This window comes from Orcinus orca, chromosome 15 (genome assembly GCF_937001465.1).
Source record: "Orcinus orca chromosome 15, mOrcOrc1.1, whole genome shotgun sequence".
Classification (NCBI taxonomy): Eukaryota; Metazoa; Chordata; class Mammalia; order Artiodactyla; family Delphinidae; genus Orcinus; species Orcinus orca.
This window is the reverse complement of record NC_064573.1, coordinates 39,158,496-39,175,793: the sequence shown is the minus strand read 5'-3', so window position 1 is coordinate 39,175,793 and position 17,298 is coordinate 39,158,496. Positions and strand designations below refer to the sequence as shown.

Here is a 17,298-nt window from a genome sequence, read left to right as displayed (position 1 = left end):
CTTCTTTCCATCTTTTTTTCTCTCCTCTGTTTTTGTTCCTTTGCCTCATGCTGAGTTCTACTGTCAAAGGAAACTCTTAACTCTGTTATCATTTACAACACAAAGTTCATTTTGTGTGAAATGTATATATACTATATACCAGTATACCTAATACTCCCTACGTATATACACTATATACAGATAATGCTAAACAGCTTTTGTGACACCAAATTCAGATTTTCACACATTCGTTAGCAAACAGGTCAAAGCTACCCTATCATGATACTACTGTCAACATTTCAGTTTTGTACAGAAGTCTGATGAGGTACGTGGGTGCTGATACTTGTGATAAAAACAAACAACAAAAATACAAGGATAAAAATCAGACATGCTAAGAGTGGCGAATACTTGCCACACAGATACTCCCTGGACTTTGGCTGGCTTGCTGTGTGTTCCATGCTAAAAGATAATGAAAACAGAATTTTACTATTCTGAATTGGGATTCAACATCAAAAACTCCAGTAATCCAAAAGTAAGGGGAATTTCACAAATCCAAAGAGAGGACGATAATGCTTCTTTACATTTCATAAGAAAGCAAGAGAAGATGACAAATTGTTACACATCTTCTGCTTGACAGATAGAAGTTGACGAGACTGCTGTCAAAATGTCAAAATCAGCACTGCAATATCCAGTTCAATAAAAACTAAATCCTTCAACTTGAAGATCAGTTCTTCCTGACTATATTATTTTTAAATTGCATTGTCTATATTTAATAATTAATTTATGTCCTTACTAACTTTATATCTCAAATAATACATGGGGGCTTAAAAAACATCAATAACTACAGCAAGGAAGTTTGTAATTTAAAAAAATCTCTCTGGGCAAAAATTGTCCCTCTTAATATATGCTTTTGTTACTAAAATTTAGTATAATTTATTTTTATTCACATTTTTAGGAATGCATCATGTGCCAACAATGGAGCACTGACTTACTACACTATGTTTAAACTTCATCAGCACAATTTTAGTTTTGCAAAATTTCACAAAGTATCTCACTTGTTCGACTGTTCCACTCTCACCTACTCTCGTTTCATAGCCATTGAGGTTTTTATGTCATTGCTTACATTGTTTCCTTGCTTACTTGCCTAGAATTCCCAAACATTCCTTTGTTGATCAGAACAAAACAGTACAGAGCTTTTCATAACATGGCTGTGAGGACACCCTGTTTTCTGATGAATGCTAATTAGCGATGGGACAGGATCTCGAGGTGTTTAGGCATTTTCAGTAGTTTACATTACTGTGCTGAATCCTCTATCAACTATTTCCTAGGGGAAAATTCTTCCCTCTTGAATCTGCTGTCTTACGTACTGTCCTTTCAAAAATGTTTGATGGTTCCAGTGATGTTACTACCTTTATGTAATTAGACTGTATGTACAACGTACTTGGGATGTCAGTAAAGTGGACAAGATCCAACATGAATTATCCCAGGGAATGGTTTTCCAGATACAGATGATCCCCATCACTCCTGGGTTTCACCAGCCTGGAGGAGACACTACCCGTTTCCCCTGTTCCAAGCTCCTACAAAGACACAGACACCTCACCACTGGTACCTGGCCCAGGAAGGGGGGAATGCACAGGAGTCGACCTTCCTGATTGTTTCCACTGCAACACCCTTAGTTACTGTGTTGTTCCAACCTCCTTCTTCCCGGTGTTCCACTTCTGAGCATAGAGCATTTGTGTAAATGAGATGCTCCCACCTTTAAGAGGGCACATGCCAGGATGTGGTTTATTTCTTCAATTCAATTCCTGTCAGTAATCCACCTTCTAAGAAGACTGCCACTTGAGGGAGGGGGGCACCTACAGCATTCCTTCTCTTATTAGAGTGGAGTTATTACATACCTCATATGTAATAAATATAATTTCCCCACTTTATCTACATCTATCTTTTAAGCAATCTTTATCAATCATTATGAATAGAACTTTCTGTGACAATGGAAATGTTCTACATCTGCACTATTCAACAGAGTAGCCAAGAGCCACATGTGGCTAACCAAGCATCTGAAATATGGCTAGTGCTGATAATTTAAATTTTATTTAATTGTAATTAATTTAAATATCACTGTGGCTAGTGGCCACCTATTGAACAGTGCAGCTCCTTCTCTCTCTACATTTCACCTCAACCCTCTCATTTCATCTCTCTCCTTCCATTTCATTTCTCTTCCTGTTTCATCTCCCTCTCTTCATTATATCTTTATATTTTATATTTAGGTAATATATATGTAACATAAGATGTATACATCTTTATTATATAATTATATGATAAAGACAGACTACACTAGGTTTTATAATTTATTTTAATATATATTATCTTTTCTATAAGTTCTAGGAGGTGGGAAAAGCTGCCACTCAGTCTGACATCGTAAAAAGAAATCTATTCTGCTTTTGTTTTCTCTACAGAATAGAGTGAAAATCTAAGTCAGGCAAGGAAATAATGTGAACACCACACTTTATTTAAGTCCAAGTCTCTTAACAGAATCAATTACATTCCAGAATGCTGGGGTAAAAGGTAAAAAACACTTCAGACCAACTCGATTCCTGAGACAATTACATCTCAGATGTCATGAAGAACTACCAAGAAGGTACACACCAGCAAATACTGTACCTAATTCTGAAAAGAGGTAGACTCTATAAACAAGAGAGGTAGGCCTGGTGCAGATTAAGTCAGAATCTTAGAAAATGATTCAACATATTGTTTAAAAGAACTTAGGAATCCAGCTGCAATCACTGAGATGCTAAGAATATAACTAGGAATGTAAACACTTCTTGAGAGGACTATAAACGCTTTTTGAGAGGACTACAGATATAAAACATTGCAGATATCTTATACTCTTTTTAGAGTATCCCTATAAATAAAACATAAATTCACTGGTTAAATGAGAGAACAGATATAAACTAGTTAGAAAACCTCCAAGTCTTTTTGTTTTGGGCTGCAACTTCTGAGGTACTTCCTATATGCTGGGCAGTTTAGCACCCAAATCATTTAAATCTCATAATAACCATATAAAGCAGGTGTAATTATTATCTCTATTTTACAGACAAGGAGACTGAGGTACAGAGAGGTCAAACGCTTTGCCAAATGTCACTCAGCTAGTAAGTGGTGAAGCCAGAGTCTAATCTCAGGTAATCCAGTTCCAGAGTCCCTACTCTTCAGCACAAGGCTAAACTGCCTCTCGATGTGTTCACGAATCCAAGACCAAGTCAATTAACGGAGAAAAATTTCTAACCACAGGCACGTTTTTAGCCTTATCTCTTGAACACATAAAATGATTTTTATCTATAATTTAGAATATATCCTTAAGAAATCTGAAGAAGAAACAAAGCCAAGAGAACCAAAACAAGAAATAACAAAAGTCAAGTTTTCAAAAAAACTCTACAGGCTTAAACATTGACTCAATTAATTAACATAGACATATATATATTTTAAAAACTAATTACATAAGAATCTGACAAACAACTCCAAGATTAAGAATGGCTGACGTGGACTTCCCTGGTGGAGCAGTTGGTTAAGAATCTGCCTGCCAATGCAGGGGACACGGGTTTGAGCCCTGCTCCAGGAAGATCCCACATGCTGTGGAGCAACTAAGCCCGTGGGCCACAACTACTGAGCCTGTGCTCTAGAGCCTGCGGGTCACAACCACTGACCCCGTGTGCCACAACTACTGAGGCCCACGGGCCTAGAGCCTGTGCTCCACAACAAAAAAAGCTACCACAATGAGAAGCCCGTGCACCACAACAAAGAGCAGCCCCTGCTTGCCGCAACTAGAGAAAGCTGGCCGGCGCTCGGCAACAAAGTCCCAATGCAGCCCAAAATAAATTAATTAATTTTTTTAAAAAATTAAAAAAAAATAAAAAAGAATGGCTGACGTTTAAAAAGTTAGAGGTAGTCCCAAAATTAGCATGAGCAAAAAAATGCCAGTGCTACATTGTCAAAAATATACGCCACCAAAAAAAAAAAAAAAGACCCCTCAGAGCCTAGAAAAAAGTTTATATGCAGCCAAAAAAGCTCTACATTATTTATGTTGTAATAAATATTTTATTTACAGGAAATAATTTAAATATTCTTTACTTAAAGAATAAAAAGTATAAAGACTCATTATATATTTACTTTGCTTACTGAAATGATCCTTAAGATCCTTTCTCAGAGCCCATTATTTTCACCAAACATATACTTTCAAATACCTATTTACTTGCACATTTCCTAAACCCATGGATTAGGAAAAGTAATCTAAAAGCCGGGAGAGATTGACCCACCTCCTAGAATAACGGAAATAAAAACAAAAATAAACAAATGGGACCCAGTGATATTTAAAAGCTTTTGTACAGCAAAGGAAACTATAAACGACGAAAACACAACCCTCAGAATGGGAGAAAACATTTGCAAACAAATCAACGGACAAAGGATTAATCTCCAAAATATATAAACAGCTCATGCAGCTCAATATTAAAAAACAATCCAATCAAAAGATGGGCAGAAGACCTAAACAGACTTTTCTCCAAAGAAGACATACAGATGGCCGAGAGGCACGTAAAAAGCTGCTCAACATTACTAATTATTAGAGATATGCAAATCAAAACTACAATCAGGTATCACCTCACACTGGTTAGAATGGGCATCATCAGAAATCTACAAACAACAAATGCTGGAGAGGGTGTGGAGAAAAGGGAACCCTCCTGCACTGTGCTGGGAATGTAAATTGATACAGCCACTATGGAGAACAGAATGGAGGTGCCTTAAAAAACTAAAACTAGGGCTTCCCTGGTGGCGCAGTGGTTGAGAGTCCGCCTGCCGATGCACGGGACACAGGTTCGTGCCCTAGTCCGGGAAGATCCCACATGCCACGGAGCGGCTAAGCCCGTGAGCCATGGCCACTAAGCCTGCGCGTCCAGAGCCTGTTCTCTGCAACGGGAGAGGCCACAACAGTGAGAGGCCCGCGTACCGCAAAAAAAAAAAAACCAAAAAAACTAAAAATAGAATTACCATACGACCCAGCAACCTCACTACTGGGCATATACCCAGAGAAAACCATAATTCAAAAAGACACATGCACCCCAATGTTCACTGCAGCACTATTTACAATAGCAAGGTCATGAAAGCAACTTAAATGCCCATCAACAGACGAATGGATAAAGAAGATGTGGTACATATATACAATGGAGTATTACTCAGCCATAAAAAGGAATGAAATTGGGTCATTTGTAGAGACGTGGATGGACCTAGAGACTGTCATATGAGTAAAGTAAGTCAGAAAGAGAAAAACAAATATCGTATATTAACACATATGTGTGGAATCTAGAAAAATGGTACACACGAGCTGGTTTGCAGGGCAGAAATAGAGACACAGATGTAGAGAACAAACGTATGGACACCAAAGGGGAAAAGTGAGGGGCCAGTGGTGGTGGGATGAATTGGGAGATTGGGATTGACATATATACACTAATATGTATAAAATAGATAACTAATAAGAAGCTGCTGTATAAAAAAATAAATAAATAGGGACTCCCCTGGTGGAGCAGTGGTTAAGCATCCACCTGCCAATGCAGGGGACACAGGTTCCAGCCCTGGTCTGGGACGATCCCACATGCCGTGGAGCAACTAAGCCAGTGAGCCACTACTGAGCCTGCACTCTAGAGCCCGCGAGCCACAAGTACTGAAGCCCGCGCACCTAGAGTCCATGCTCCGCAACAAGAGAAGCTACCGCAATGAGAAGCCCGCACACCACAACGAAGAGTAGCCCCCACTCACTGCAACCAGAGAAATCCTGTGCGCGGCAATGAAGACCCAACGCAGCCAAAAATAAATAAATTTTAAAATAAATAAATAAATTCAAATAAAAAATGAATTTTGCTACAAAAATAAAAGGAGAGAAAATGCTTTAAGCACTCATTGCTAGTAATAAAAAATATAAGAAGCTAACCTACAAAGAAACATATATTAAGGTTTATAAAAAAGTAGACAGTAGCAAATTAAGCAGTATTTTACATTTACATTGAATAGGTCCCAACACTCCTGTAGACTTCACCAAGCTCTGGATGCAGGACTATTTTACAGTCGTTACAGATATTTATACTGCAGACTCTCGTATGTATCACTTTAACAAAGCAACCTGCGCCCGTGGGGACTCCCAGCAGCACGGAGAGGGTCCAAGCACCACAATGACTAAAGGAGTGCTGTATGGTGTGGCTGGTGGGCTGGCAAAAGAGAGGCAAAGCTCCAGTGAGGTCTGGGCTGACTGGGCAAACACCCAAAACTCTGGCCCTAACACCTCCTCTGACTCTGATTTCCTATGCACTTGCCTCAGAGTCGCAGAATCTGTGAACTGGCCAAGTAAAAGCTGTAATAAATCTCTTTTTTTCAATAGAGACTGATAAAAAACTGACAAAACTCTCCACTCCCACCATTAGACAAGCATGCTGCGAGGAAGGACAACTACAACAAAAACAACAGCAACATCAACAAAAACTCATGGGAAAAACTGAAGGAAAATAACCGAAAGGAGAAAAAATGATGAAAAAAGATAAGCAATGTGGAATAAAGATTAGCAATGTGGAATAAAGATTCAAAAGGTTCAATATATATGTAATAGGAATTTAAAGAGAAACTATAAAAAATTAACAAAAATAAAAGACAACATGCATTTTTCCGATAAAAGGGCATATCAATGTCAAGCCAAATTAATGAAAGGCCAATATCCTAGACATATGATAGTCAAACTGTTAAATGTGTATGAGAAAGGAAAAAATACAGTAATTAGGCCAAAAGAAAAAAGTGACCCAAGAATTCTATATGCAGCCAAGCAGACATTCACAGGTGAGCAGAAAGGAAAGGCACTCTCAGACACACCAGGACTTGCACTATTTTGTTATTCATGACTTCCACATCTCTGTCCTTTATTTTGACATAGTTGACTGGAATAACTTTACAAGTAAATTTTTGTGTGTGTGTGTGGTACGCAGGCCTCTCTGTTGTGGCCTTCCCGTTGCGGAGCACAGGCTTCAGACGTGCAGGCTCAGCGGCCATGGCTCACGGGCCTAGCCGCTCCGTGGCACGTGGGATCTTCCCGGACCGGGGCACAAACCAGTGTCCCCTGCATCGGCAGGCGGACTCTCAACCACTGCGCCACCAGGGAAGCCCTCAAGTAAATTTTTTAATGACAAATAATATATGAATAATGTAATAAAATCTAAAAATAAGAAAAACATGATTCTCTACAGACCACTAAAAGGATCTGGGTTTCTATAAATAAAACTGGTCGGTAAGGAAGAAAGAGAAGAGAGGGAGAAACTAAAAGAGGGCTACTATTTCAAATTATGCAATTTCAATATCAATAGTAGGTTGTGGTTTTTATCTACCATTCTGGATTTCTGGTATATTCCACGTTTTCCCCAACGAATAAATGTGAATGTACACACACACATACACATATAGGTGAACAAATACTTTTGTGAAATTTCATAAATAAAAGTATATAATAAATTTCTAGCAACTGCCCAGAAAATGGAGAAGACTACTCTCAAAACCGTATGCTCCCTTCACATCAGAAACATTCAAGCAGATAGATTAATCTATCTTTTGGGAAGAAAGATTAATCTATCTTTCAGGAAGTGTGCTAAAATAATTTCCAGCACTGGGTAGGTTAGATGATCTCCAAACTATTTCGAGTAACAAATATCAATCTAAGACTATAACCATCACTTTTCAATGAAAAAACAAAACACTCATTTAAAAAATGGACAAAGGATTTCTCCAAAGGCGGTAAACAAATGGCCAAGTATATGAAAAGATGCTCAATATCACTATTAGGAAAATGCAAAGCAAAACCACAGTGAGATACCACCTCACATCCATTAGGATGGCTACTGACCAACAAAAACAGAAACAAGTATTGGCAAGGATGTGGAGAAATTGGAACCCTGTGCATTGTTGGTGGGAATCTAAAATAGTTGTCATTATAGATGGTATAGTATGGTAATAACATTTTCCCAGAAAAATGGAAAACGGAATTACCATATGATCCAACAATCCCTTTGGGTATACACCCAAAAGATGTGAAGCAAAGACTCAAAGAGATATCTGCTATGAACCCATGTTCACAGCAGCATTATTCACAATAGCCAAAAGGTGGAAGCTACTCAAGTGTCCACTGATGGATAATTGGGAAAACAAAATGTGGTATTATACATATTATGAAATATTATTCAGCCTTAAAAAAGAAAATTCTGGCAGATGGTATGACATGGACGAACCTAGAGAACATAATGCTAAGTGAAATAAGCCAGTCACAAAAGGACAAATACTGTATGATTCCACATTTATTAGATACCTAGCATAGACAAATTCATAGAGAAAGGTAGCCAGGGCAGTAGGGAATGGGGAGTTGATTAATGGGTATAGTTTCAGTTTTGCAACATGAAAAGAGTTCTGGAGACTGGTTACACAAGAACATGAATATACTTAACACAACTGAACTGTACACTTTTAAAAATGGTTAATATGATCAATTGTATGTCTATCTTAACTACAATTTTTTTTAATGTAAAAGAAAAAAAAACTATACCATCACTTTAAGTGCTCCCAGAATTTGTCCCACTAACTACTTTTAGAGTACTATGCAATCTAAAATGATCTGGCAGAAGGCCAAAAGCAGGAAAAAATCATGTAAAATAAGGGCTCTGGTACTTATTGCCAACTGTCCTTCACATAGAATGGGTGATATAAGAATTTATATCCACAATGTAATAAGAGTCCCCACTTCCACCTTCCCTTGCCATTGCAGAGGACGTTCATTTCATTTTCTTAAACTACCTGACTTGAGCATGAAAATCACATCGCTTATTACTTTTTCTTGTTTTCCCCTACCAGGAATTTGAGAAAATTATCACAGATAAGCAAAGATTTTTAGCTAAAAGGTGATTCAAAACAATGTTTTTCAATGGCAAGAAACTGGAAAATACAAATGCTAAACAGGTAGCTGGCTAAAGAAATACTTCTTTAAAGCAGAATATGATCTAGCTATTAAAATGAGAATATCTGTAATCATGGGAAAACGTTTACAGTAAATGTGTAAAAAGGACAATGTGTAAAAATGTCATTAGATGCTAATGTAATAATCGATTCCATCTTCCAAATCTTGTCAAGGGTTATTTAAGGGGTAATGAGACTTTAGGGGGCCTCTGTGCTTACCAATGGTTTCTAAACCATGAGGAGCACATACTACTTCTATAATTTCTTTTAAAGAACTAAAATTTATTGATCTACTTAAAACCAAAATCATCCTCCCCCCCCCCCCAAACTAGCTCCCTAGTTCAATATCCTCTTAGTCAGTGCCAGAATTATGTGCCCCATCATTTTCAATATCTCATTTATCACTGATTCCTCCTACTTTTCAGACCCAATTAACAAATTATGGTGATTTAATTGTTCCCCATACCTGCCCATTCCTTTATTTTCTCACTGCTATCATCAACTATGGTTCAGGCCTTCATTACCCACAATATAAAAATTTCCAATCAAGTCATATCTTGGTTTCCCTATTGTAAATCTCTTGCCATTCTAATCCACTTAGCAACTATAACCAGGTCTCCAAACACTACTACTACCAGTCCTCTCTGTCCTCTGGACTACTGTAACCATCTGCTCGGCCAGCCATTCACTCCCTTCACAATTTGGTTCCAACCTACTTATCAATCTCATCTCATTCCTAGTAATTCTCAGCTGCTCCAGCAAGCTGAGAGAGCAATGCCCCTCTTGAAGGATATTACTATTATGAGTTCTATTCCACGAAGGAGTTAACAAGCAGAGAGCAATTAGAGCCTAATGAACAAACACAGGATTAAGGTCTGATTTCATTTGTAGCTCCAGTTCTTCCACCAGGTAGCACTGTGATGCTTACAAATTCTGCACTTATGGACTCATGAGTACTACTGTTCATTTGTCATTCATGTTTTCTAACATGTTGTTAATGTGTTACTCTACTAAAGGAAAAAAAAGGGCAAACTGGTAAAATAATTTTAGAATTTCAAAATGGTCATTCATTCTTTTGTTCAAAATGCTCAGCTGCAGTTCTAGAATTCACAGTCCTTGAACACACAACCACTTTTTTTTAAAGTACTGGGCTATACTAACATGACTTAAAATTAGTTAACCGGGCTTCCCTGGTGGCGCAGTGGTTGAGAGTCCGCCTGCCGATGCAGGGGACACGGGTTCGTGCCCCGGTCCGGGAGGATCCCACATGCCGCGGAGCGACTGGGTCCGTGAGCCATGGCCACAGAGCCTGCGCGTCCGGAGCCTGTGCTCAGCAACGGGAGAGGCCCCAACAGTGAGAGGCCCGTGTACCACAAAAAAAAAAAAAAAAATTAGTTAACCTATTTTGTGCTGGATACGACTTTCTTCAAAAACATCAAGTATCTTTAATCATTTTATCAAAGCATCATTCTTTTGTAATTTAACTACAAAAGAAATCACCAATTTAAAATATAAACATTACATACTCCTTGCAAACTACATTTGTACTAGCATTCATTCATTCATTCATCATTCGATGGCCAACTATCATTTACTCACTCAACAAAAACACCTGACTGCCCACCAGGGGAAAAGGACTGCTCCGAGCACTTAGGATATAGCAATAAACATGAAAAACAAAACAAAGTTCTTCTTCTCATGGTGCTCACATTCCAGGCAGGTACAGATGATAACTAAGTATACAAAGTTTTAAATTTCAAGCAGTGTAAGTTCCATGAAGAAAAAATTAAAAAAACAAAAATGACAATGTAATACAGTGGTAGGGAGCAATGTATTGGCATGCATCAGTAATGTAATACAGGAGAAGAGTAGGTGGAATCAAATGAAATGGATACAGAAGGGCTCTAAAGAGGTGACAGAGGAACTTAAACCTGAATGAAAAAAGGAACCAGCTAAGTAAAGATTACGAGAGAGCACTCCAGCCACCTTGTTAGCAATCAGCAAAGCAAAAGCTCTGGTGTGAGAACTTGCTTCATCTGCTTAAAGAGCAAAATGGATGCCTTTGAGATGGTTACAAGATGAGGTTAAATGGAGACTCAAGACTAGTGATCTCATAGGCCTTATATGGAGTTTAATATCCAGAAGTGAAATGGGAAGCACTGGAGAGTTTTACATAGGGGAATGATGAGACCTGTTTTCTTAAAAGATCTGGCTGCAGTGATGTAGACAGTTAAGAGAGGGAATAGGAATATCAGTTGTTAACCAGGCAACAGACAAGAGTAATTTGGCAGGAGTTATGAAACATATTATTAGTTCTATTTAATTAGACACAAAAGGTCTTCCATTTATATAACAAAGTGAACTCATGTTTATCTCCACTCCTCCCAAAAAGTCACTAAAATAATAAAACAATTTATAAGGGCAGAAACCCACAAAGACAGAGAAGAGGGAACCACAGTACACAAATGTTCTGAAATTTTTGAAAGACGGAAAAAACTGAAACAGGGATAATGACCAAAAATAATGTAATTCACCCTGAGTAATTTTGAAAGTCTCAGGACTTTGGGGCATCAACCTCCTTGAAATATAACGGTGAGTCTTAAGGTTGACAATGAAGATCAAATAGATATCTTTACATCAATCTGTTCAAACTCATCCCATAGAGCCAAAAAATGAGGGATAAGAAACTAAGCCAAAGATCTGCATTTGGAGATCCAAATCACACAGATAAGAGGTTCTGAATACAGATGCCCTATGTTAGCTACCCAGCAAACTTAAAACATTTTCTCTAGAGAAAAGGAATGGCTCAGAAGAGAAGACCTATATAGGTAATGATTATCCGGGAATCACTGAAGACAATGATCTAGTGTAATCTTACTGAAAGTCTTTAACATGAATCAGCAATTTCACCTTTAGGGGTTTATCACAAGAGATGATATAAGTGAGTAAAGGGGGCTTCCCTGGTGACACAGTGGTTAAGAATCTGCCCGCCAGTGCAAGGGACACAGGTTCGATCCCTGGCCCGGGAAGATCCCACATGCCACGGAGCAACTAAGCCTGTGCGCCACAACTATTGAGCCTGAGCTCTAGAGCCCACAAGCCACAACTAATGAGCCCATGTGCCACAACTAGTGAAGCCTGCAAGCCTAAAGCCCATGCTCCGCAACAACAGAAGCCACGACGAGAAGCCTCCACTCGCCACAACTAGAGAAAGCCTGCGCTCAGCAATGAAGACCCAATACAGCCATAAATAAATGAATTTATTTATTTAAAAAAAATAAGTGAGTAAAGGGTTAATAAAAGAGACGTTCACTGGGAATTCCCTGGCGGTCCAGTGGTTAGGACTCGGTGCTTTCACTGCTGAGGGCCTGGGTTCAACCCCCGGTCGGGGAACTAAGATCCCACAAGCCGCATGGTATGGCCAAAAAAAAAAAAAAAGATGTTCACTGCAATACTGTTTATAATATCAAACCAATGAAAGCAATTGGTCATAAAGAACAGATAGCTATGATATATCCATATTAAAAAGGAAAGCACTGACATGATAAGATGAACATAAAATATTACATGAAAAGGACAATATGCAAAATAATACATGGACCCAATACATGGCGCTAAGCCTTTTGCGTATGTAGCTTTTTTCTATGATGAAAATAGCTTATTTGCATAATTAATAAAAATAATTAAAAGATTACATGATTCTTGACTAATGGATAAATTAACCATAAAAAGTTTTTAGACTTAATATATTTCGATCTCGAAAAATTATCTAAGAAATCATTAAGAAAATAGTAACATTTGCTCCTTTAAAAAATCCATATAGCTCCATCTTATCAAATTAATTTTAAATTTAAATCAAATCAATATGATTTCAATGGAAAAACAAAGTAAAATATAAAGAAATAACTGAACCACAGATGAAAGATTCCATAAGCAGTTCTCCATATTCTTCCTACTATCCCCTTGAATGGTATTTGTAATTTGATAAATCAATAACCATCAAAAAAGCTACATGAAAACAACACCTTCAGCAACAGACTTTTAAATTTGCATTTTCAGTGCTATATATTTCAAACATTCTTATATCCTATATTGGGAGATGACATTAAGCATTTCTAATCACTAAATGTCTCAGGCAAAACAAAATTGATCTTTAAGCATCTTAAAAAAATGGAAATTGAACATTTTGGAAAACAAAATTTTATAAAAGCAAGCCCTCTTAAAAAGACCAATTAAGAAATGTCTACTGGGCTTCCCTGGTGGCGCAGTGGTTGAGAGTCTGCCTGCCGATGCAGGGGATGCGGGTTCGTGCTCCGGTCCGGGAAGATCCCACATACCGCGGAGTGGCTGGGCCCGTGAGCCATGGCCGCTGAGCCTGCGCGTCCGGAGCCTGTGCTCCGCAACGGGAGAGGCCACAACAGTGAGAGGCCCGTGTACCGCAAAAAAAAAAAAAAAAAAGTCTACTTAGCAAAATGTCATTTAAAATATTAATTACGAGGGCAAATATATATGATAATAAGTGGGAAGAAAATATAATTCATATGCACAATAATGATTAGCTAAAATTACAGACATGAAAAATACCGAAAATAAAAACAAAAATCTACCAAGCAGCTAAATGTGGGTAAATCAAATGAGCCAGTAGAACAGAAAACTGACCACATTCATGTATACACATGTATATATAGAAATAAATGACAGAAATGGCATTTTACAATATAGTAAAATATAGACTGTCATTAATTGACTAATCTTTAATCAATAAATGACGGGACATTTACTATCACTTTCAGACAATTAGTTATATCCCTACATCATATATACCATGAACAAAAAACCTAATGGATAAAATTATGAGGAAAAAAACTATAGAAAACTTGTATTTATGAATTGAGAAGGCGATCTTAACTATATCCAAAAAACCTAGAATCTATAAAGGCAAAGACAAATATTAATTTGTCTTAGAACCATAAACTTAGAACCAAACAGAAAAGTAGCCAAAGGATATAGGAAATTTGCAGCAGAAATAAAAAGGCTAATAAATATTTTTAAATGACCAATCTGAGTGAATAAAAAAAATTTTTTTTAACCTATCAGATATGCAAAAATTTTAAAGATCACTGACATTCAGTGCTGGGTGAGGTTGTGCAGGAAAAGATGCACTTATACTTCAAGGAGTTTAAAAAGGCAAAACCTTTTGGAGGGCTTGAGTACATTATCAACATTTAAACAGACATTCTTTTTGACCCACCTATTTTATTCTACTTCTGAGAATCAATCCAACAGATATACTAGCACAGCTGTACAAACCTGCATCACCAGGATGTTCTCTCTGGTACTACCTATAATGCACAAAACTTAAAGCAACTCAATGGATGCAATCTGACACCATCAGAAGGGACTGACATAAAGAAACAACATTCATAAAATGATTATGCCCTCATTTTTTTTGTTTGGGTTTTTTTTGCGGTGCGCAGGCCTCTCACTGCTGTGGCCTCTCCCATTGCAGAGCACAGGCTCCGGATGCGCAGGCTCAGCGGCCACGGCTCACGGGCCTAGCCACTCTGCGGCATATGGGATCCTCCTGGACCGGGGTACGAACCCGTGTCCCCTGCATCGGCAGGTGGACTCTCAACCACTGCGCCACCAGGGAAGCCCCCCTCATTTTTTTTTAAATGAGGTAACTCTGAATATACTGATATAAGACTACAAAAGATAAACACTATCCTTTCTGACAGCTTTCCCATCCTGACTTCTAGAACTTGGAACTATGATTTGATTTCTCCTTTTAAGAGCCATCAAACTTTGATTTCCAATTTTCTATGGAAGTCTAAATTGGGATTTTATAAAAGCATGTTTTCTTATACCAATTGAATCATGAAAAAAGTATTAAAAATTGAGCAACAAAGATGTTATCATGGCGAATGATTCCCATAGCAATCTATGAAATAGATTTTTAAACATAAATTAGGTTTATTAATTAGGTTTATTAGTCTATTCTAAGTTAACTGCTTTAATAACCAGCTGAAGGTAGTTACAAGTTTAAAAAATGATTCATAATTTTCAAAAATTTTGAAAACACTTCATGTTTTCATTCATTACAAATGCTTTAACAGTGGCTTCCTTAAGAAATATGAAATAGCCAATTCCTGAGCTGATACTTTAAATTTATGTCTTTTTTTTTAAAGAGCAATTAATGACATGTCAATACCTAGTCAATCACAGTTGATGTTCAAAGATGCCTGATAAGTGAAAACTATGTGATGCTATCACAGCTGATATGGTAAGTATAAATCCTGACCTCTCAGCCTCAACTTCAAAGGGATACCACCTACTTGGTACAAAAAAGTATCTAAATAACTCAAATCATTTTCACATCTTCTGACACAAGAATCACATAGTTATAAATGATAATTTACAAAGAGTTATATGGAATAACTTCCTAGTTTATTAGAAATCTAAATATTTTTTACTTGTAAGAAACGTTTGACATAATTTAGGTGGTTTATTTATAATATGAAAATCCAGTCATGCTAAAAAACAACAAAAAAGTTCCTAGAACACTTTATTTTAAGAAAGTGATTACCTCCGAGGAGGGAGGAAACAGAGTTGGAGAGAGGGCTTTAGCTGTTGCTGTAATCGTACATTTAAGCAAAAGCTGAAAGCAAAATTGTCATTTTGCAGGCAGACTCCCTAGGTTCTAAACAACTCACTACCTCTTTGTGACCTTTAGCAAGTTATTTAATCTCCCAGTACCTCAGTTTCCTTTATCTGTAAAATCTGGATAATAACATTTCCTGCTACATAGAATTAAATAAGTTGATATATGTGAAGTGCTTAGAAAAGTACCTGACACATGGTAAATTTTACTGCCATTATTATCATCAGCCTCACCACCTATAATTATCAATCATGAAATCCAGCTGGTACCTGACACATGGTAAATTTTACTGCCATTATTATCATCAGCCTCACCACCTATAATTATCAATCATGAACTCTGGCTGGAAGGCACTGGGAAAAGAGGGAGTTAAAGTGGGGTGGTATCTGGTCTTTTTTCTACACGTTTCAAACATAAATGCTATTTTTGTAACGAGTGATATATAACCAGTTTAAGTGAGAAAGCAGTATGCAGTAGAATAACAAAGCTTCAGTCTTCAATTTTCAAAAACATGAGACAATTCAGGCTTTGGATTTTGATATTTATTTTTAGCAGGAAGAATATGCTAATGATGATGACATCGTTAGAAGATACGCCCATGTCCAATACCTGCAACAGAAGCTCAATAGAAGTTAAAGAAACCATACCAAAGACTAAAGACAAAAATTGTATGACATTACTTACCCTTAATTCTGCTAACAATAAAACAAGTAACAGTATGTTTAGGATTGAAGTTCCATCACAAGATCAAAAACTGGCAAGTTAACTATGACATGTACTTTTTTGAAAAATTCTATCTTTTCCTTTCTATGTAAAATTGGGCAGCCTCTCTGAAGGTAGAGTACAATGCCAACAACTATGAGTGTGTATATGTGAGCAGAGGAGGGGCAGACTGAAAAGGTGCAATGCTAAACAGTGCTACAATTTGGGGTGGGAGAGCTCTGCTGCTGATACTAATTAACTGCTTTCACAGGTAGAGATGGCAATCATCTTTGGCACAATTAGAGACTGCTGAAACAAGAACTAAACTCTAATAAATAAAAGCAACTTAACAGAGGCAGCATCATAACATACCTACAAATTTAAAGAGAACTGTCTTAAAAAAGGGATCCAGACATATGAGAAATTCTCCTACATATTATTTGAAAAAGAAATTGCTACAGCAGCAAACAATTTAAACAAGAACTAATCAAATGAAAGATTCTTTTAAATAAAACCAATCTGGTTCATCCACCCCTGACAATGGCTACTCTACTCAAAGGAAATTTGAGTGTTTCTTCTTTTAACCCCTGCACCTTCCAGGGGTGTCCAGACTTCTCATCAACAGTATCAATCATCATTCAATTTAAAGAAACAATAATAACTTTCTACCTAAGGGTGTGTCTGAGCCAAGAGTCGGGTAGGAATATGTTAAGCATCAGAATCAGGGATAGGAATAAAGGAGTAACTTGAAGACTACCTTCCCAAACAAAAATGATGTTCAGGAACAGGGAGACTGGGGATACTCATAGCAAAAAGTCTTTATTTCATAACTGTATACCCAAAAGACTGCATGTAGTCAGACAGAAATTAAGTCCAACCGTAATTTACTGTAGTTGACACCAGACTTTATGCCAACTGTTATTTTCCCATTATTT

The 17,298-nt window shown here is 37.4% G+C and overlaps 1 protein-coding gene across 4 annotated transcripts in view; it reads right to left on the bottom strand.

The window, feature by feature from the left end:
• Positions 1–17,298, bottom strand: part of RPRD1A (regulation of nuclear pre-mRNA domain containing 1A) — a 72,584-nt gene that overhangs the window by 17,174 nt on the left and 38,112 nt on the right. The window contains exons 7-8 of one of the 4 annotated variants that reach the window (XR_004478935.2): positions 15,979–16,270; positions 12,244–15,897 (exon numbers count right to left, since the gene is read on the bottom strand). The exons of 2 other annotated variants lie outside the window; for them this stretch is intronic. Coding sequence is in view for 1 of the 2 variants with exons in the window: in XM_012538129.3 (XP_012393583.1) it covers positions 16,151–16,270 (120 nt within the window). In the remaining variant the exon portion in view is untranslated. Of the gene's footprint in view, positions 1–12,243; positions 16,271–17,298 lie in introns of those variants that run through there. One more of the 4 variants, XM_012538129.3, reaches the window with a different exon arrangement.